General features: G+C 34.3%; 1 protein-coding gene across 1 annotated transcript in view; it reads left to right on the top strand.

Annotated features, from left to right (window-relative positions):
• The window catches only part of ZNF638 (zinc finger protein 638), a 69466-nt gene that overhangs the window by 46275 nt on the left and 9381 nt on the right, over positions 1–13810 (top strand). The window contains exons 17-21 of the mRNA XM_079720609.1: positions 1859–1900; positions 2399–2533; positions 3689–3814; positions 8187–8224; positions 12474–13698. Of these exons, the coding sequence (XP_079576735.1) occupies positions 1859–1900; positions 2399–2533; positions 3689–3814; positions 8187–8224; positions 12474–13698 (1566 nt within the window). The remainder of the gene's footprint in view (positions 1–1858; positions 1901–2398; positions 2534–3688; positions 3815–8186; positions 8225–12473; positions 13699–13810) is intronic.

The following is a 13810-nucleotide window of genomic DNA, read 5'->3' as shown; positions in this document are numbered from 1 at the left end:
TACTAGAATATTACTAAATTTTTAAATCAGATTTATTATAGTCCATTATGTTTTCTAGTTTTCTTCTTTGGGTCACATATTTTCTCTCAAACACTGAGAAAGCATCTTCTTATTTCTCCATAGTTGCCCATCTCATTGTTTGAGAGTTACCTCCATATTGAGGGAATCCAATCCCTCATGTATGTTGGAATGGAAAAAAAAAGTTGAAAACGGTAGTCTGTAAAGAACCCTATTCTTATCTCACTGCCATTATCTGTCATCCAAACTGGAATTCCAGAGGTTACCTTTATCATTTTTTCCTCTCATTTCTCATAACCAGCTGGTCACTAGGTCTGGTCTGTTTTAACTCCTGCATATTTTTGGAATTTGTTCCCTCTTCATCCCATTCACCATTGCTTCACCTCTTTAAAACGCCGGCTAAAATAGTTATTCTTTATATCCTCTACCTTCAGTCTTATCTCCCTCAAAACCTTTTTCCCAAAGTCATGAGACTGGCGTACAATTCAAATCTCTTCAAATTCAACTGATTTAGAAACCTTCATTGTTTCTGTGTGGCCTACAAACATTTACTGCTAAGAGGCATGAAACAGAGATACTAGAATCTCTAGAGGAAGGTGGAAATGCATGTATTTTTTTAAATTAATACTTATTGGAGTATAGTTGCTTTACAATATTATGTTAGTTTCTGCTGCACAGCAAAGTGAATTAGGTATATGTATACATATATCCACTCTTTTTAAGATTTCCTTCCCATTTAAGTCACCACAAATCATTGAGTAGAGTTCACTGTGCTATACTGTAGGTTCTCATTAGTTATCTGTTTTATACATAGTAGTGTATATATGTCAATCCCAGTCTCCCAGTTCGTCCCACCCCGCCACCCCTGCTTGGTAACTATGTTCTCTACCTCTGTGACTCTGTTCCTGCTTTGCAAATAAGTTGATCTGTACAATTTTTCTAGATTCCACATATAAGTGATATTATACGATATTTGTTTTTCTCTTTTTGACTTTCACTCTGTATAACAATCTTAGGTCATCCTCATCTCTGCAAATGTCACTATTTCGTTCCTTTTTATGGCTGAGTAATATTTCATTGTATACATATACCACATCTTCTTTATCCATTCCTCTGTCGATGGACAATTTAGGTTGCTTCCATTTCCTGGCTATTGTAAATAGTGCTGTAATGAACATTGAAAATGCATGTATTTTGTAAAAGCCTTCCATTGAGAATCATTCTAAGGTGATGTAATTGCTGAGGTGGTTTTATATATATCAGTAGTGTCGAAGAGAAAAAAAAATTGAAGAACCATAGTATCATAAGATAAAGTTCCTTTTCTATACACTTAAGCCTTTTATCAGCTAGCTTCTCCCAGCTTTGACATCCCTGTCTTGTGCCAGTCTTGGCCTCTTTATATAATTCAGCAGCACCAAATCACTATACACTTAATACCCTGTGATATTTTTTTTACTAGCCTACATCTCTGTTCTTCCTCATCCCCTATTTTGCTTAGCTGACTTTTTGTTGTGTAATTTGAATTCTCTTTCTGCTAAATTAAATCTCTTACTCCTTGTATATGAATTTGAGTGTCTTCCCCTAAATGGTACCACCTTATTAGTCTTTAATGTACTTAGGGGATTAGGAAGAATTAAAGTCTGTGGGTAGGGTGGGACTTAGATAACTTGTTTTAGAAAGAGGGAAGGATTTTTGGAAGGAACAAATTTTGCTTACTCGTTTTATGAAATAGTTCTTAATGCGTATTCATATAGATTATTATATCAGTAAATCTTGACTAATTAAATATACAAATAAGAAAGAGCTTACACCTTCAATCTTCCTCTGTTTGCCTTTCTAGGAAGCTCTATTTACAACCTTGATTAGAGAAAATGACCCAGAGGTGAGTTTTGCATTTAAGTGCTTTTGTACACTTGTTTAGTTGATAGAAACATTGGTTGTTTTATTGTTCACCTGTCAAGAATTAAAGAAAATCTTAGCACTAGTTTTAAAATATTGAGGTGATGGAGATGTCAGATGAGTCTTCTCTTGGTAAAAATAAGAAATAGAGGGTAAAGGAGTCCTAATGTGCAATAGTTTTTAGATTCTCGAGCCATATTAACTGACTTGGGTAAATATTCGGTATATTAAGTGTTTCAGGTACGTATTATGTTGATAGAAGAAAGATTATGCTTCCTTTTTTAGTATATTGTTTCACTGATATTCACATATAGTACTAAGACCTCACTATCTTTACCCATATGGTCATTTTCTTACTCTTGGGAGAGGACATCACCTGACGTCTGAAAAATAAATTGTTAATCTGTGTTTTACACTTTGATACTTTAGCTGTTTTTCTCTTTTTCTATGCTGTCTCTTAAAAAAACAAAAAAAACTACAGGCAAATGTAGATAAAATTTATGATCGATTTGTACATCTTGATAACTTACCAGAAGATGGACTTCAGTGTGTACTTTGTGTTGGACTTCAGTTTGGAAAAGTGGATCACCACGTATACATGAGTAATAAAAACAAGGTAACAAGGTCCCTTCTATTTTCGCTGTATGTTCTGTAGAGAATATATAATTGAACCCTATATTCTTATGGTCTGTAACTTTTAATTCAGCTTCTGAACTGAAGCACCTATAAACATTATTCAGCCTCTTAGCAGAATTATGATATACCATCATATTTTCTCCTGGGCTGTGGCAGGAAGGAGGAAGAACTCTTAGTTTGAAGGGGAAATAAAAACTTGCACAAGGGAGAAAGGTAATACGTGCAAAGAGCATTATCTTTTGGGGAAGTGCAGACTTTCGTTCATCTAGCCTTAACTACCTCTGTGACCTTAGCTAAGTTGGTTTACACTTTTAGTTCTTGTTTATAAAATGAAAGGGTGTCAACCAGGTATTTCTAAAGTCCCTTTACGTTTTCTGTGCCCTCTGTCTTCTCTATTTAATTCGGACGTGTCCATAAAAATTAGATTTTGGTCAACCATGTATTACCTACAAAGGTAGAAAGGGTTTTATAGCAAAGTTGACAGTATTTGCTTCATAAAAAATACCTAATTGACCAAGTAGTAGATACCAATTTCTTTGACATGTTTAAGAAATTTCTTTAACCATGTTTAAGTGTCAGTTCAGTGGCATTTAAGTATATTCACGTTGTTGTGCAGCCATCACCACTATCCATCTCCAGAACTTTTTCATTTTCACAAACTAAAACTCCCTGTCCATTGAACAACAACTCTCCATCCCCCCTTTTCCTAGCCCCTGGCAACCATCATTCTACAATTTAAATTTCTGTCTCTGAATTTAACTACTTTAGGTACCTCATATAAGTGGAATCATACAATTTTTGTCCTTTTGTGTCTGGCTTATTTCACTTAGCATGTCTTCCAGCATGTGTTGCAGCATATGTCAGAATTTTCCTTCTTGAGGCTGAATAATATTCCATTGTATGCATGTACCACATGTGTTTATCTACTCGTCTGTTGATCGACACTTGGGTTGCTTCCACCTTTTGACTGTGTGAATAATACTGGTATGAATATGGGTGTAGAAATACTTGTTCCAGTTCTGGCTTTCAATTCTTTTAGGTATATACTAAAAAATGAAATTGCTGGATCTTATGGTAATTCTACTTTTAATTTTTTTAGGAACTAGTAATTAATACTTTTCTGTCTTTTCCAAAGGCAATTCTTCAGTTAGATAGTCCTGAATCTGCTCAGTCAATGTACAGCTTTCTGAAACAAAATCCACAGAGCATAGGTAACCATGTATTGATCTGCACATTATCTCCAAAGATAGACTCATCAGAGGTAAGATTATTTTGTATCAACTTTTGTGCTTTTAGAAAATGAGGAAAGCATAAAGGTCATTCTCCCAAAGCTAGAAGATACACTCTGAAGCTGATTCGAGAATTATTCTTGGACAGTAGTCAAACTCATTCTGAGTTTAGATACTGTTTCTTTTAAAATTTTATTTTGCAATCATTATTCCAATTTTCATGGTTTATGGAACAGTATAAATTTGCATAAATGAGAATAAATTGAGGTAATTTTAGAAAATGTAGCATATTCATTCTGATGCTTACTATGGACATGTGTGCAGAGTGATGCCATATACATAGCATGATTATCTCCAGAATGCAGTCTACATTGAGTCCATTTTGACTTCCTCCTGATAGAAGTTTGTTTTTTTCTTTTACTTGTTTAAATTATTATACTCTCTTCTTTTATAAGAAAGAAGATTTTACAGGTTCTTGGCTTGCACAGTAATAATCTTTGAAAACTATGAATAGTTTACCTTTGAAAGAATTAAATTGAAACTCAGATGTTTTCTCTTTCTAATAGTTTCATTGTATCTCAATAGCAAGAGGTAAATAGGGCCTTATATTTGGTATCTACAGGTTTTTGTTAATCTGCCAAACTCTTGTGCTAGCTCAAGAAAGAGAAAATTCCACCATCTAAATCCAAATTAAATAGAGCACCTATAAGTAAATGAATGCATCATGATACTGATTTAAGTGCAATTTTTTTAAAAAATTAATTTATTTATTTATTTTTGGCTGCATTGGGTCTTCGTTGCTGCGTGCAGGCTTTCTCTAGTTGCAGCGAGCGGGGGCTACTCTTCATTGTGGTATGCAGGCTTCTCATTGTGGTGGCTTCTCTTGTTGTGGAGCACAGGCTCTAGGCACACAGGCTTCAGTAGTTGTGGCACACGGGCTCCGTAGTTGTGGCTCGCAAGCTCTAGAGCGCAGGCTCAGTAGTTGTGATGCACAGGCTTAGTTGCTTAGTTGCTCTGTGGCATGTGGGATCTTCCCAGACCAGGGCTCGAACCCGTGTCCCCTGCATTGGCAGGCGGATTCGTAACCGCTGGGCCACCAGGGAAGTCCTTAAGCACAAATTTGTGTGGCTTGTTTAACCTGATTTCAGAACAAAAGTTTTTTAAGTTTTTAACTTTTTTTTTTTTCTCAACAGAGCATTGTATTTTTAAAACTTTGTGTTGTGGTATGTTTCAAGTTACTGCTTTCAACTATGTTCAGAATTACAGTAAACACAGACTACACAGAAATTTTTCTTCCAGAATTGTGGTCCCAAATTCTTAGACTTAAAGAAAATGAAACAAGTGGAAATTATATGAAACTTCTGCCTAAAATTAATGCTTTATTTCCCACATCCTAACTCAACCTCATTCTTACAGCTTATTAAATTGAAGAGCACATTTAACTTATTGTAAAAGACTTATTAGCTCAACCACTGATAAGCTAGCCTTGTAATCTTGAGCATGTCACATAATGTCCATTATATCCATTTAACAAATCATAAATTGGATCAGGTGGACTAATTTCAAGGTGTTGTAATAGTCTATATGAGAGGTAATGAAAACCTAAGCTAGACTATGAGGTGGAAATAAATCCCGCCCCCAGATTTTTTTAATAACAGTTTTTAATTTACCATGTTTATAATGAGTTAATTAGTATCCTATGTTACCCTGTGTTCAATATTCTCCCCCCATTTTTGTTACCTGTAATGTTACTTCCACATGTAATCCGTTCCAACCTTTAATTCTATAACTATAGTTACCTTGCATACAGAGTATGAAGGCTTAATTCTAAGTACTGAAACCCAGTACCTGCATTTTTGATATCTTGATTATGAAATATTTACTGCAGAATTTAGTAATGAGAGTAGTTCTATAAAGAAAGAAATACGTGTAATTTGCACACTTGGAAGTGACTCTCTTATACTCCCAGTCTTTTCTCAAAATGATGTTGTGGTTTTGTTCAGTATTTGGGTTATGGCTTTCCTGTACAGTTTAGGGGTTGTTTTTTGTTGTTGAAAGGAAAAAAGAAGACTGTCTTCATGTTACTCGGGTCACATAACTCAATTACCATTTGTTGAATAGAATATGTTCTCTTCTTAGAGCTATCCTTCTGACACCCTGTTCTAAATTTATGGCCATTTGCTTTGTAAAGCATCTACATACCTTTGATTTTCTTTTTATTGCTCTTCTGAGTTATTTCTGTTATTTCTTGGACTCTGTATCTCCGACTCTCTTGGATTACTTTCTGTTTGCCAGAATATATTGTCAATTAATTTTCCCAGAAAGTATGTATGGCCAGTAAACTTTCTAAATCCCTGCATATTTGGAAATGACTTTATTTTTCTCTTACATGTTTCATTGATGGTGTGTCCAGGTGGAGAATTCTGTGCTCAGATTGTTCTTGCTTTTATTGTTTTGTTTTTCTTAACCAGTGTTGTTAAGGAGAAGGCTGATTCCAATCCTACCTTTATGTAATTTTTTTTCCTCTTTGAAACTTTTTAGCATTTATTCCTAATTCATTTAGCAAATAGTTATCTAATTCCTTCTCTATGCCAGCACTGTTTTAGACTTTGGAATACATTGGTAAACAGGGGAGATAATGGCCCAATCTTCAAGGAGCTTATTTTATATATATATATATATATACACATACACACACAAATACGCACACACACACACGTATATATACACATAGTGTGAGGTGGTAAAAAGTGCTATGAAGTGCCGTGGAGAAAAATCAAGAAAAAATGATAGAGTGTGCTGGATGGCGGGGTGTGCAGGGGGATATGTGTATTTTAGAGTGGTCAGGCCCTTCTGAGAAAGAGTTATTTGAGAGACCTGAAAGAAAGAAGTAAGAGAGCGAACTCTACTGACATATCAAAGAGAAGAGGTTTTTAGAGAGAACAAGAGCCTAGGCCTTAAGGGACATATTTGGTGAATCGGGAATTCCAAGGAGGATCAGTATGGCTAGTGCAGTGAGCAAGATTTTTACTTGGTTTGGGACTTATTTTCTATATCCTGCTTAGATCGTTCATTGAATTTATGAAATCTAAAAATTAGTGTGTTCCTTCACCTGAGGAAAATTTTCCTCTTATGTCTTCGAATATTTCTTCTCTTCAAATTTTAATGTTCTGTCTTTCTGGAAGTAGCACCTGTACTGATATTATGGATGCTATATCCTATTGAATTTTTTTTTAGAAAAATTTTTTAGAGAGTATTCTTTAGAGTTGTTTTTAAAGCAGTTCTCTGAAATATCTTCAGTCAGTTTTGTATGCTTAATTTGTTCTCTCTTGTGCATTTGTTTTTCTTTTCTATTAATTTATGAATAACGAAGCAAGTTAGCTAATACAGGTATCTGGTATAGATTTTCTCTACTATCATATAGGTTGGTTTTGGTTTTGGTTTTGGTTTTGGTTTCCGTTTCCGTTTCCTCTAACAAGTTTCTCCCATGAATGAGAAGACGGCTTGTAAGCACTGTGGATGGGACTTATCAACTGCCATCTTTAATTTTCTTTATATACCATTACAATGTAGACTGGATACCTTACCAGATACCCTAGTAAAGAAGGCCTTTACTCTGGGACTCCAACACCCACACCGGGAACCTCTCTAGAAATATTATTCAGTTTCTATACAATATAATTCTCGACTTTTAATCTGAGAAAATCTAGAGAAAGATAATTCTCAACTCAGCACACAATTCCCCACAGAAAAAGCCTTCAGCTAGTATATGTAAGTTCTAAAGGGCAGATATTTTTGCTGTTTTGTTCAGTGATGTATCCTAAGTGCCTGGATCAGTGCTTGGTACATAAGCACTGAATTTTAATTCCTCCTTTCATTTTGGGCCCCAGGACATTGCTTTCTTGGTGGTTCAGATACATGTTTAAAAGGATTATTGTTAAATTTTGTCCAGCACTTCTATGTGTTTTGAGTAGAAAGCTTTCTAAGTCAACTAGTCTCTCATAAATAGAAGTCTTTTAAAATAATAATTGCACAAAAATATGTTGATATTTCAGGTTGATTGTTTTTATTCTTAGCAAAAGGTGGTATTTCCAGGCTTTTAAAGTTAAAATTTTCTTATTTATTATAAACATTATGGAAACTTATTTTTCTCATTAATTTCTGTGTGTCATTTATTCTGTATAATCTTATTTAGAGATCTTTATCTGAAAATGGGGAAAAAATTCTAGAACCTGATGGTTATGTGGACACTGAAAACTATCTGTTTTGATACATTTGATACATTTTTAAGGTATGGGGGTTTTTTTTAGCTTAGATTTTAAGAACTGAAAACACTGCATTGATGAGTTAAATATTTTAAATCCAGTAGAATAGCCTCTAATAAAATGTGGAATTATATTACAGGCTGAAGCTGAGAAAAACCCAGAACTAGGGAAAAAAAGGTATGTTGCTTTAAGTTTGCTAACAGTTTTTATAGTACGTAGTTAATTACTGAATATTATTGCTGTATTTTATGGTAATTGTTCACTAGTAACAAAAAGTTTGTATCTTTTATGAGTGTTATGAGGGTGTTTTTTGTTTTGGGGTTTTTGGAGGGCTCTGTTTGACCTAGGGGCTTTTTTTGTTACTATTTTTGGTCTCTTTCAGATATTTACTGATTTTTTTTTTTTAGGAGAAGTGAATGTGTACACACAGTTTGAATTAAAGATATAAATTTGCCTTCTTTATGAAATGTTTTGCTAAGACTCTTGAACAGCTCAACTCTGTCATCAGTATTATATTCTTGTTAGATTTTTCTATTCCAAAATAGTTAGGCACAGTAGTAAATTTTAAGTTTGTATAATTCTTTTAAATTTTCATTGAGTTTTTAAAACCAGAAAGATAATATTTAGTGTGTATTTTGGTATAAAACAAAATACTATGTACACTGCTTTATATTTTCAGAGGTTGAAAGGTTGTTCTTCAGAGTCTATACAAACTGGAAACTCACAACTTTTTTTGACCACATATAGTATATCCTCTTCGTAGTGACTTCCTCATCCTGATGAATACCACACTCATCACACCCTTGTCCCACCAATGAATTTACTGCTCTTCATTGGGAATCACTGATAGAGAATTCTTTCTCTCTTTCATACTAAGTGATTTACCCTTATTTCTTAGTCAGTGTAGTAAGAGCTTATCAGTTTGAAAGAGGAGTTTGAGTGTTTAAATATGGAAAGTTTATTTTATTTGATACACTGCCTAATTATAAGATGCCTGAAAAACAGGATGTCTTATAGATTTTTCTTCTCAGTAATTAATTTTTATAAAATGAGACTTTTAAATGATAAAGATGATTATGAGTACATTAAAATATATTGGCAACTTTAAGCAATAGGTTGGCTATACGTATCCACACAGACTTTTTTAAGTTGCACATCAGCATACCAATTATATTTACATGCCTAAGAAGTAATAACCAACAGCAAGCAGTGTTTGCTACAAAAGCCCGCAAAGGGCTGAATAAGTAACAATGTTGCATGTAGTAGTATAGATAGACCTGCAGTTTGGCTGTAGTAACTCTGGCTGGTAAGTAAGTAGGCTCTTCCAAAAATCCATTTTATATATTTCATTTGACAGTTTCTTTCACGTCCAAAAGAATAGTTATTGTATGCATTTGGTCATTTTCTCTTTCATTGTTTTCACTTATCTTTTAAAATCAGATATGTCTTAATGAATTTACAAATAGTTGTCTAATCTTACTAATTTTTAAAGTTCTAGCACTAATAATTTCTTAATTCCCACTTTGCAGTTGTTTTTTTCTGACTTGTATGACATTAGAGAAAAAAGACATGGGATGTGGCTGAATTCTTCACATTTCATTATTGGAGTAAGCTGATCCTGAGAAAATACTGGTCCTTGTAATTTTTTTTAAGCACTTGTGGATGCTAATTCGTTAATATGATCCTCTTGTTTATAGTTAATGTAAAGTATTTGTTTCCTTTTTAAAAGAAATCTCACATGGATATATTAATAATTTAATAAAATTCTACATTTTCCCTGTTTTAACCAATCCCCATGTGAACATTATTTATTTATCATATGATTAAGGCTCCAAATAAGGGTGCAAGAGGAAATGTTCACCAGTTCATTAATAATGTTGGGCAGTACTCAGTGGCCCTCTGAAATAAATACTGATCTTCAGTGTTATGTCTCCGTCTAAAGTTTCTCAGAAAGTGTATGGTATGGTGTTAACCTTTGTTCTCATGGCCAGCTTTTATTGTATACCTTCTCTGAAGATTTTGAAACCCTGGTTTTATGGAGGGATGGGGTAGGACAGGGGAGTGGGAAATTAGATACCCCTATCCTGAGCCCAGCCTTCCTGGAATCCTTTTTTGGTCCAGTTTCCAGAATATGATTTTGTTTTCTTTGTTCTTTTAAAAGACTGTTTTTTATACTCTGGTGTTAATAATTTCATTTCTTTGACATTTCAAACTGACTTTCCAAGCTAACTTGATGAACACTGAAGGTTTTTACCATATCAGCCAGAAAACTAGATACTAATTTTTGGAAAATAAATCCTATGAAGAAAGCACTATAATTTTAAAGACTGGCACACAAGAACAAATATGGAATTAAGCCATTTTCCTGAGTAGGTTCATGCTGTCTGTTTCAAGTGTGAAACTGCATAGTGATTCATTTTGTATAAAAGATAACAGCTTTTTAAATTTACTGACAAACCTTAAATGTGGTGAAGGGGGAGGACTTGCTATATCCTAGAGCCAGGAATCAAAATCTCCATTGTTCTCCTTCTAAAGCCCAGTAAATTGGTGTTTTTGTATAGCTCTAGTTTGTGAAGCCTTTAGGGTTAATATGCAGTTCTGTAATGAGGCAGGAGTTTGGATTTAATGTTCATTATTGGAAATGAGTCTTGTAACTTAAAAATGAAAGCTTATTTCTTGAGAAATAATATTTACATAACTGCTTTAACTGAATATCACAACTTTTTCTTTGTTATACTTGTGCTTGGCAGCAAGTTTTTTTTTTGTTTTTTTTTTTTACTTTTCCTAAGAATTTGGAACACCAAAAATCAGCCATTGGTATTTTTTAATATAAGGGATGTGAACCATTTCAAATACAAACCTTTAAACCCTTTCAGCATACAAAGGATAGCTTATACAGTTGAATAGAATATTATTTGATAAAGGTCTATGGTTACTGACTTTTTAACTTAAATAAATTCCTCAAACTCTTTGCCTTAATGGCTTTTCTTTAAGAGGTGTTTCTCTGATCTCTTAGAAAAGTTTTCTCCTCTGAAAGTTTAAACTTACCATCATTGGAGGAGCGAGGAATAGTTTATTGGCTCATATGATTAGACCCTGATGTGGTAGCACTTACTTCTTCCAAACTTCTGAAATATTATTAATGTCTCAGGACACGGACACCATCTTGCAGTAACTAAAGAGTATGTAGCCACCCTTTGAGAAGCATATCAAAAGGGATGTCTCATCCCCTCCTTCCTTGAAGAGTAGGAGGAAAAAGTCAACACTGAGATATTGATATGGCAGGATCACTTTCTGGAGTCTTTTTCCAACCTGTACCTTCTCATGTAATTAAGCAGATGTATTTGTTAAACGTTATTGTGTTGACAGCGTGCTGGATGTTGTCTTCAGAAGCTAAGATTTTCCTTATTACTATTCAGGATAATCTCTTATCTATGGAGCATTAATATAAAAACAGTTTATTCTGTCTCTGTCTCAGTGAAAATAGTTGTATTGCACACTTTTATTTTTATGTTGGATTTGGGAGGACCTTGATGAATTAGATCAGTTGCATATATTTGCCATGTATTTCCTCCATTTCTTCTAAATAATTTTACTTAAAATTTTAAGCTATGTATTAGAATCTTAAATTAGTCTCTGTAACTGGAAGGATTTCTTTTAACAAATTTCTTCTTGTGATATAGCCAAAGGCACATACTTTGTAATAAGAATACATGTTTATGTTAAGGTGATTGTATCAGCTTTGCCTCTAACTTTAAATCTCCAACAGAGTATTTAAAAGATATTTCCAAAGAAAGTTTTCTTTTAAGTATTACTAATAAATACAGTTCTTGGGAAATTGAAAACAAATCTGTTACACATCCAAAAGAAAGAGGTGACGTGGTTAAGATAAGTGTGGCCTATCAGTTTCTGTTTCTGTTCCTTTTAGGTAAGGCTCACTTATAAAATTGTAAATTTTAAAGCATGGATCATTAGTTTCACGAACCATAAACATATTTTATTATTTCAGTTACCACTGTTGGGGAGATAGGACCTAATAATAATTTGAGATGTCTCAAATTCACATTCAGCCTTCTGGTCTCAGAGGCAAACTTGACACAGAAGGAAAAAGATATGGTTATTACTCATATGAGTAAAATGATCGTATCAGTGGTCATAATATTGCCATAATTTCCTTTGAACTAAAAAGAAATCTTTAGTGCAGTGGAGGATCTTTTTTAAATTTTATGTTATTTGTATATTTACATCAAAACTTCTTAACCATTATAATGCTGATTGGCTGGATTTCCCAATGCTTATTGCTCTTGTATCAGGAAGTCTTAACAATTAGCATCAACAGGATTATTTATGATGATTGAATTCTCATCGTAGTTTGATTTTTGTTTGTGTTTTTGTTTGTGTTCTTTTTGTTTTTAAATACTTTTAGCCCTGACTTGAAAAACCGTCCAGTTGATGAAAGTGAGGTGCAAAGAGCAGCTGATAGTCCCTCTGTTAAACCTAGTGAAGTTGAAGAAGAATCTATTCCCAGCATTCAAATAGAAACTTTTATACAACAGGAAGAGCCTTGTGAGGAAGAACCAGAAAAAGCACTATGTGTCTCTGACTTTGCTATTGAAACATTTGAAGTTGAAACTCAAGGAGAGGAGGTCAAAGTGGAAATTCCTCTTGTAGCATCCACTCCAGCCAGTATTGACTTATTCACTGAAAATGGAGAGCAGTCTGTTTTAAATCAGCAGGTGTATACCAGTGACTTCGAGAAGGAAGAGGCAGAAATTATTAACCCTGAAACAGAATTATCATCATCTGATAGTGCATTTATAGAAGAAAGGAACATCAAAGGAATTCTAGAAGACTCTCCATCTGAAGCAGAAGATTTCTTTTCTGCGATTACACAGTCTATGATAGAAGCTGTAGCTGAAGTAGACAAACATGAAACTGTTTCAGAAATAGTACCATCTACTTGTGTTGTGGCCTTAGTACCTGGAATTTCCACTGGGGATGAGCAGGCAGTGAGCACAAAGGGAATTTCTGCAAAAAGTAATATGGATGAAAAGGAGGAGAATGAATTAAACACCAAGGAAACCAGAATAGATCTGCAAATACGAATAGAGAAGGCTGAAAAGAATGATGATAAGATGGTTGCAGAGAAGTTGGAAAAGATTGTGGCTGCAGTGAAAGAAAAGCCTGCAGAAAACTCAGTGACCAAGGCATGCCCAAATAAAGGAGTGGTTCAGGCCAATAAGTCTGATGAAACTAGTAAAATTAGTATGCTGCCTGCATCAAATGCATCTAGTAGTAAATCAAGCATCAAGGCTGGTATGGTCTCTTCTCTAAAGGCAAAAGCTACAGCTTCAAAATCTGAAAACCAGAAAAGTTTTCTAAAATCTGTACTCAGAGATCAAATAAATGCTGAAAAGAAACTTTCAGTCAAGGAATTGGGTCTCCTTAAACCTCCAAGTGCCAGATCAGGCTTGGCTGAAAACAGCAGTAAATTGAAGCCGACTCAGAGCAGTGTTACCAGAGGAGGCAGTGGAAGGATCTCAGCCCTGCAAGGCAAAGATTCTAAACTGGATTACAGGGATATTACAAAACAGTCTCAGGAAACAGAGGCTAAACCTTCAGTCATGAAACGGGATGACAGCAACAATAAGGTGAGGAGGGTAGGAAGAATGTTCAGAGAATCTTTGAAGTGATTAGCTCTCTGTTGTAGCTAAGGAGTAGTAGATGTAATCTTGTTTTATGCTTTCATCTCCTCACTCCCTT

The sequence above is a fragment of the Hyperoodon ampullatus genome (assembly GCF_949752795.1).
Source record: "Hyperoodon ampullatus genome assembly, chromosome: 15".
NCBI classification, from domain to species: Eukaryota; Metazoa; Chordata; class Mammalia; order Artiodactyla; family Ziphiidae; genus Hyperoodon; species Hyperoodon ampullatus.
Note: the sequence above shows the minus strand (reverse complement) of the source record. Positions and strands in the feature narration are given on the sequence as shown.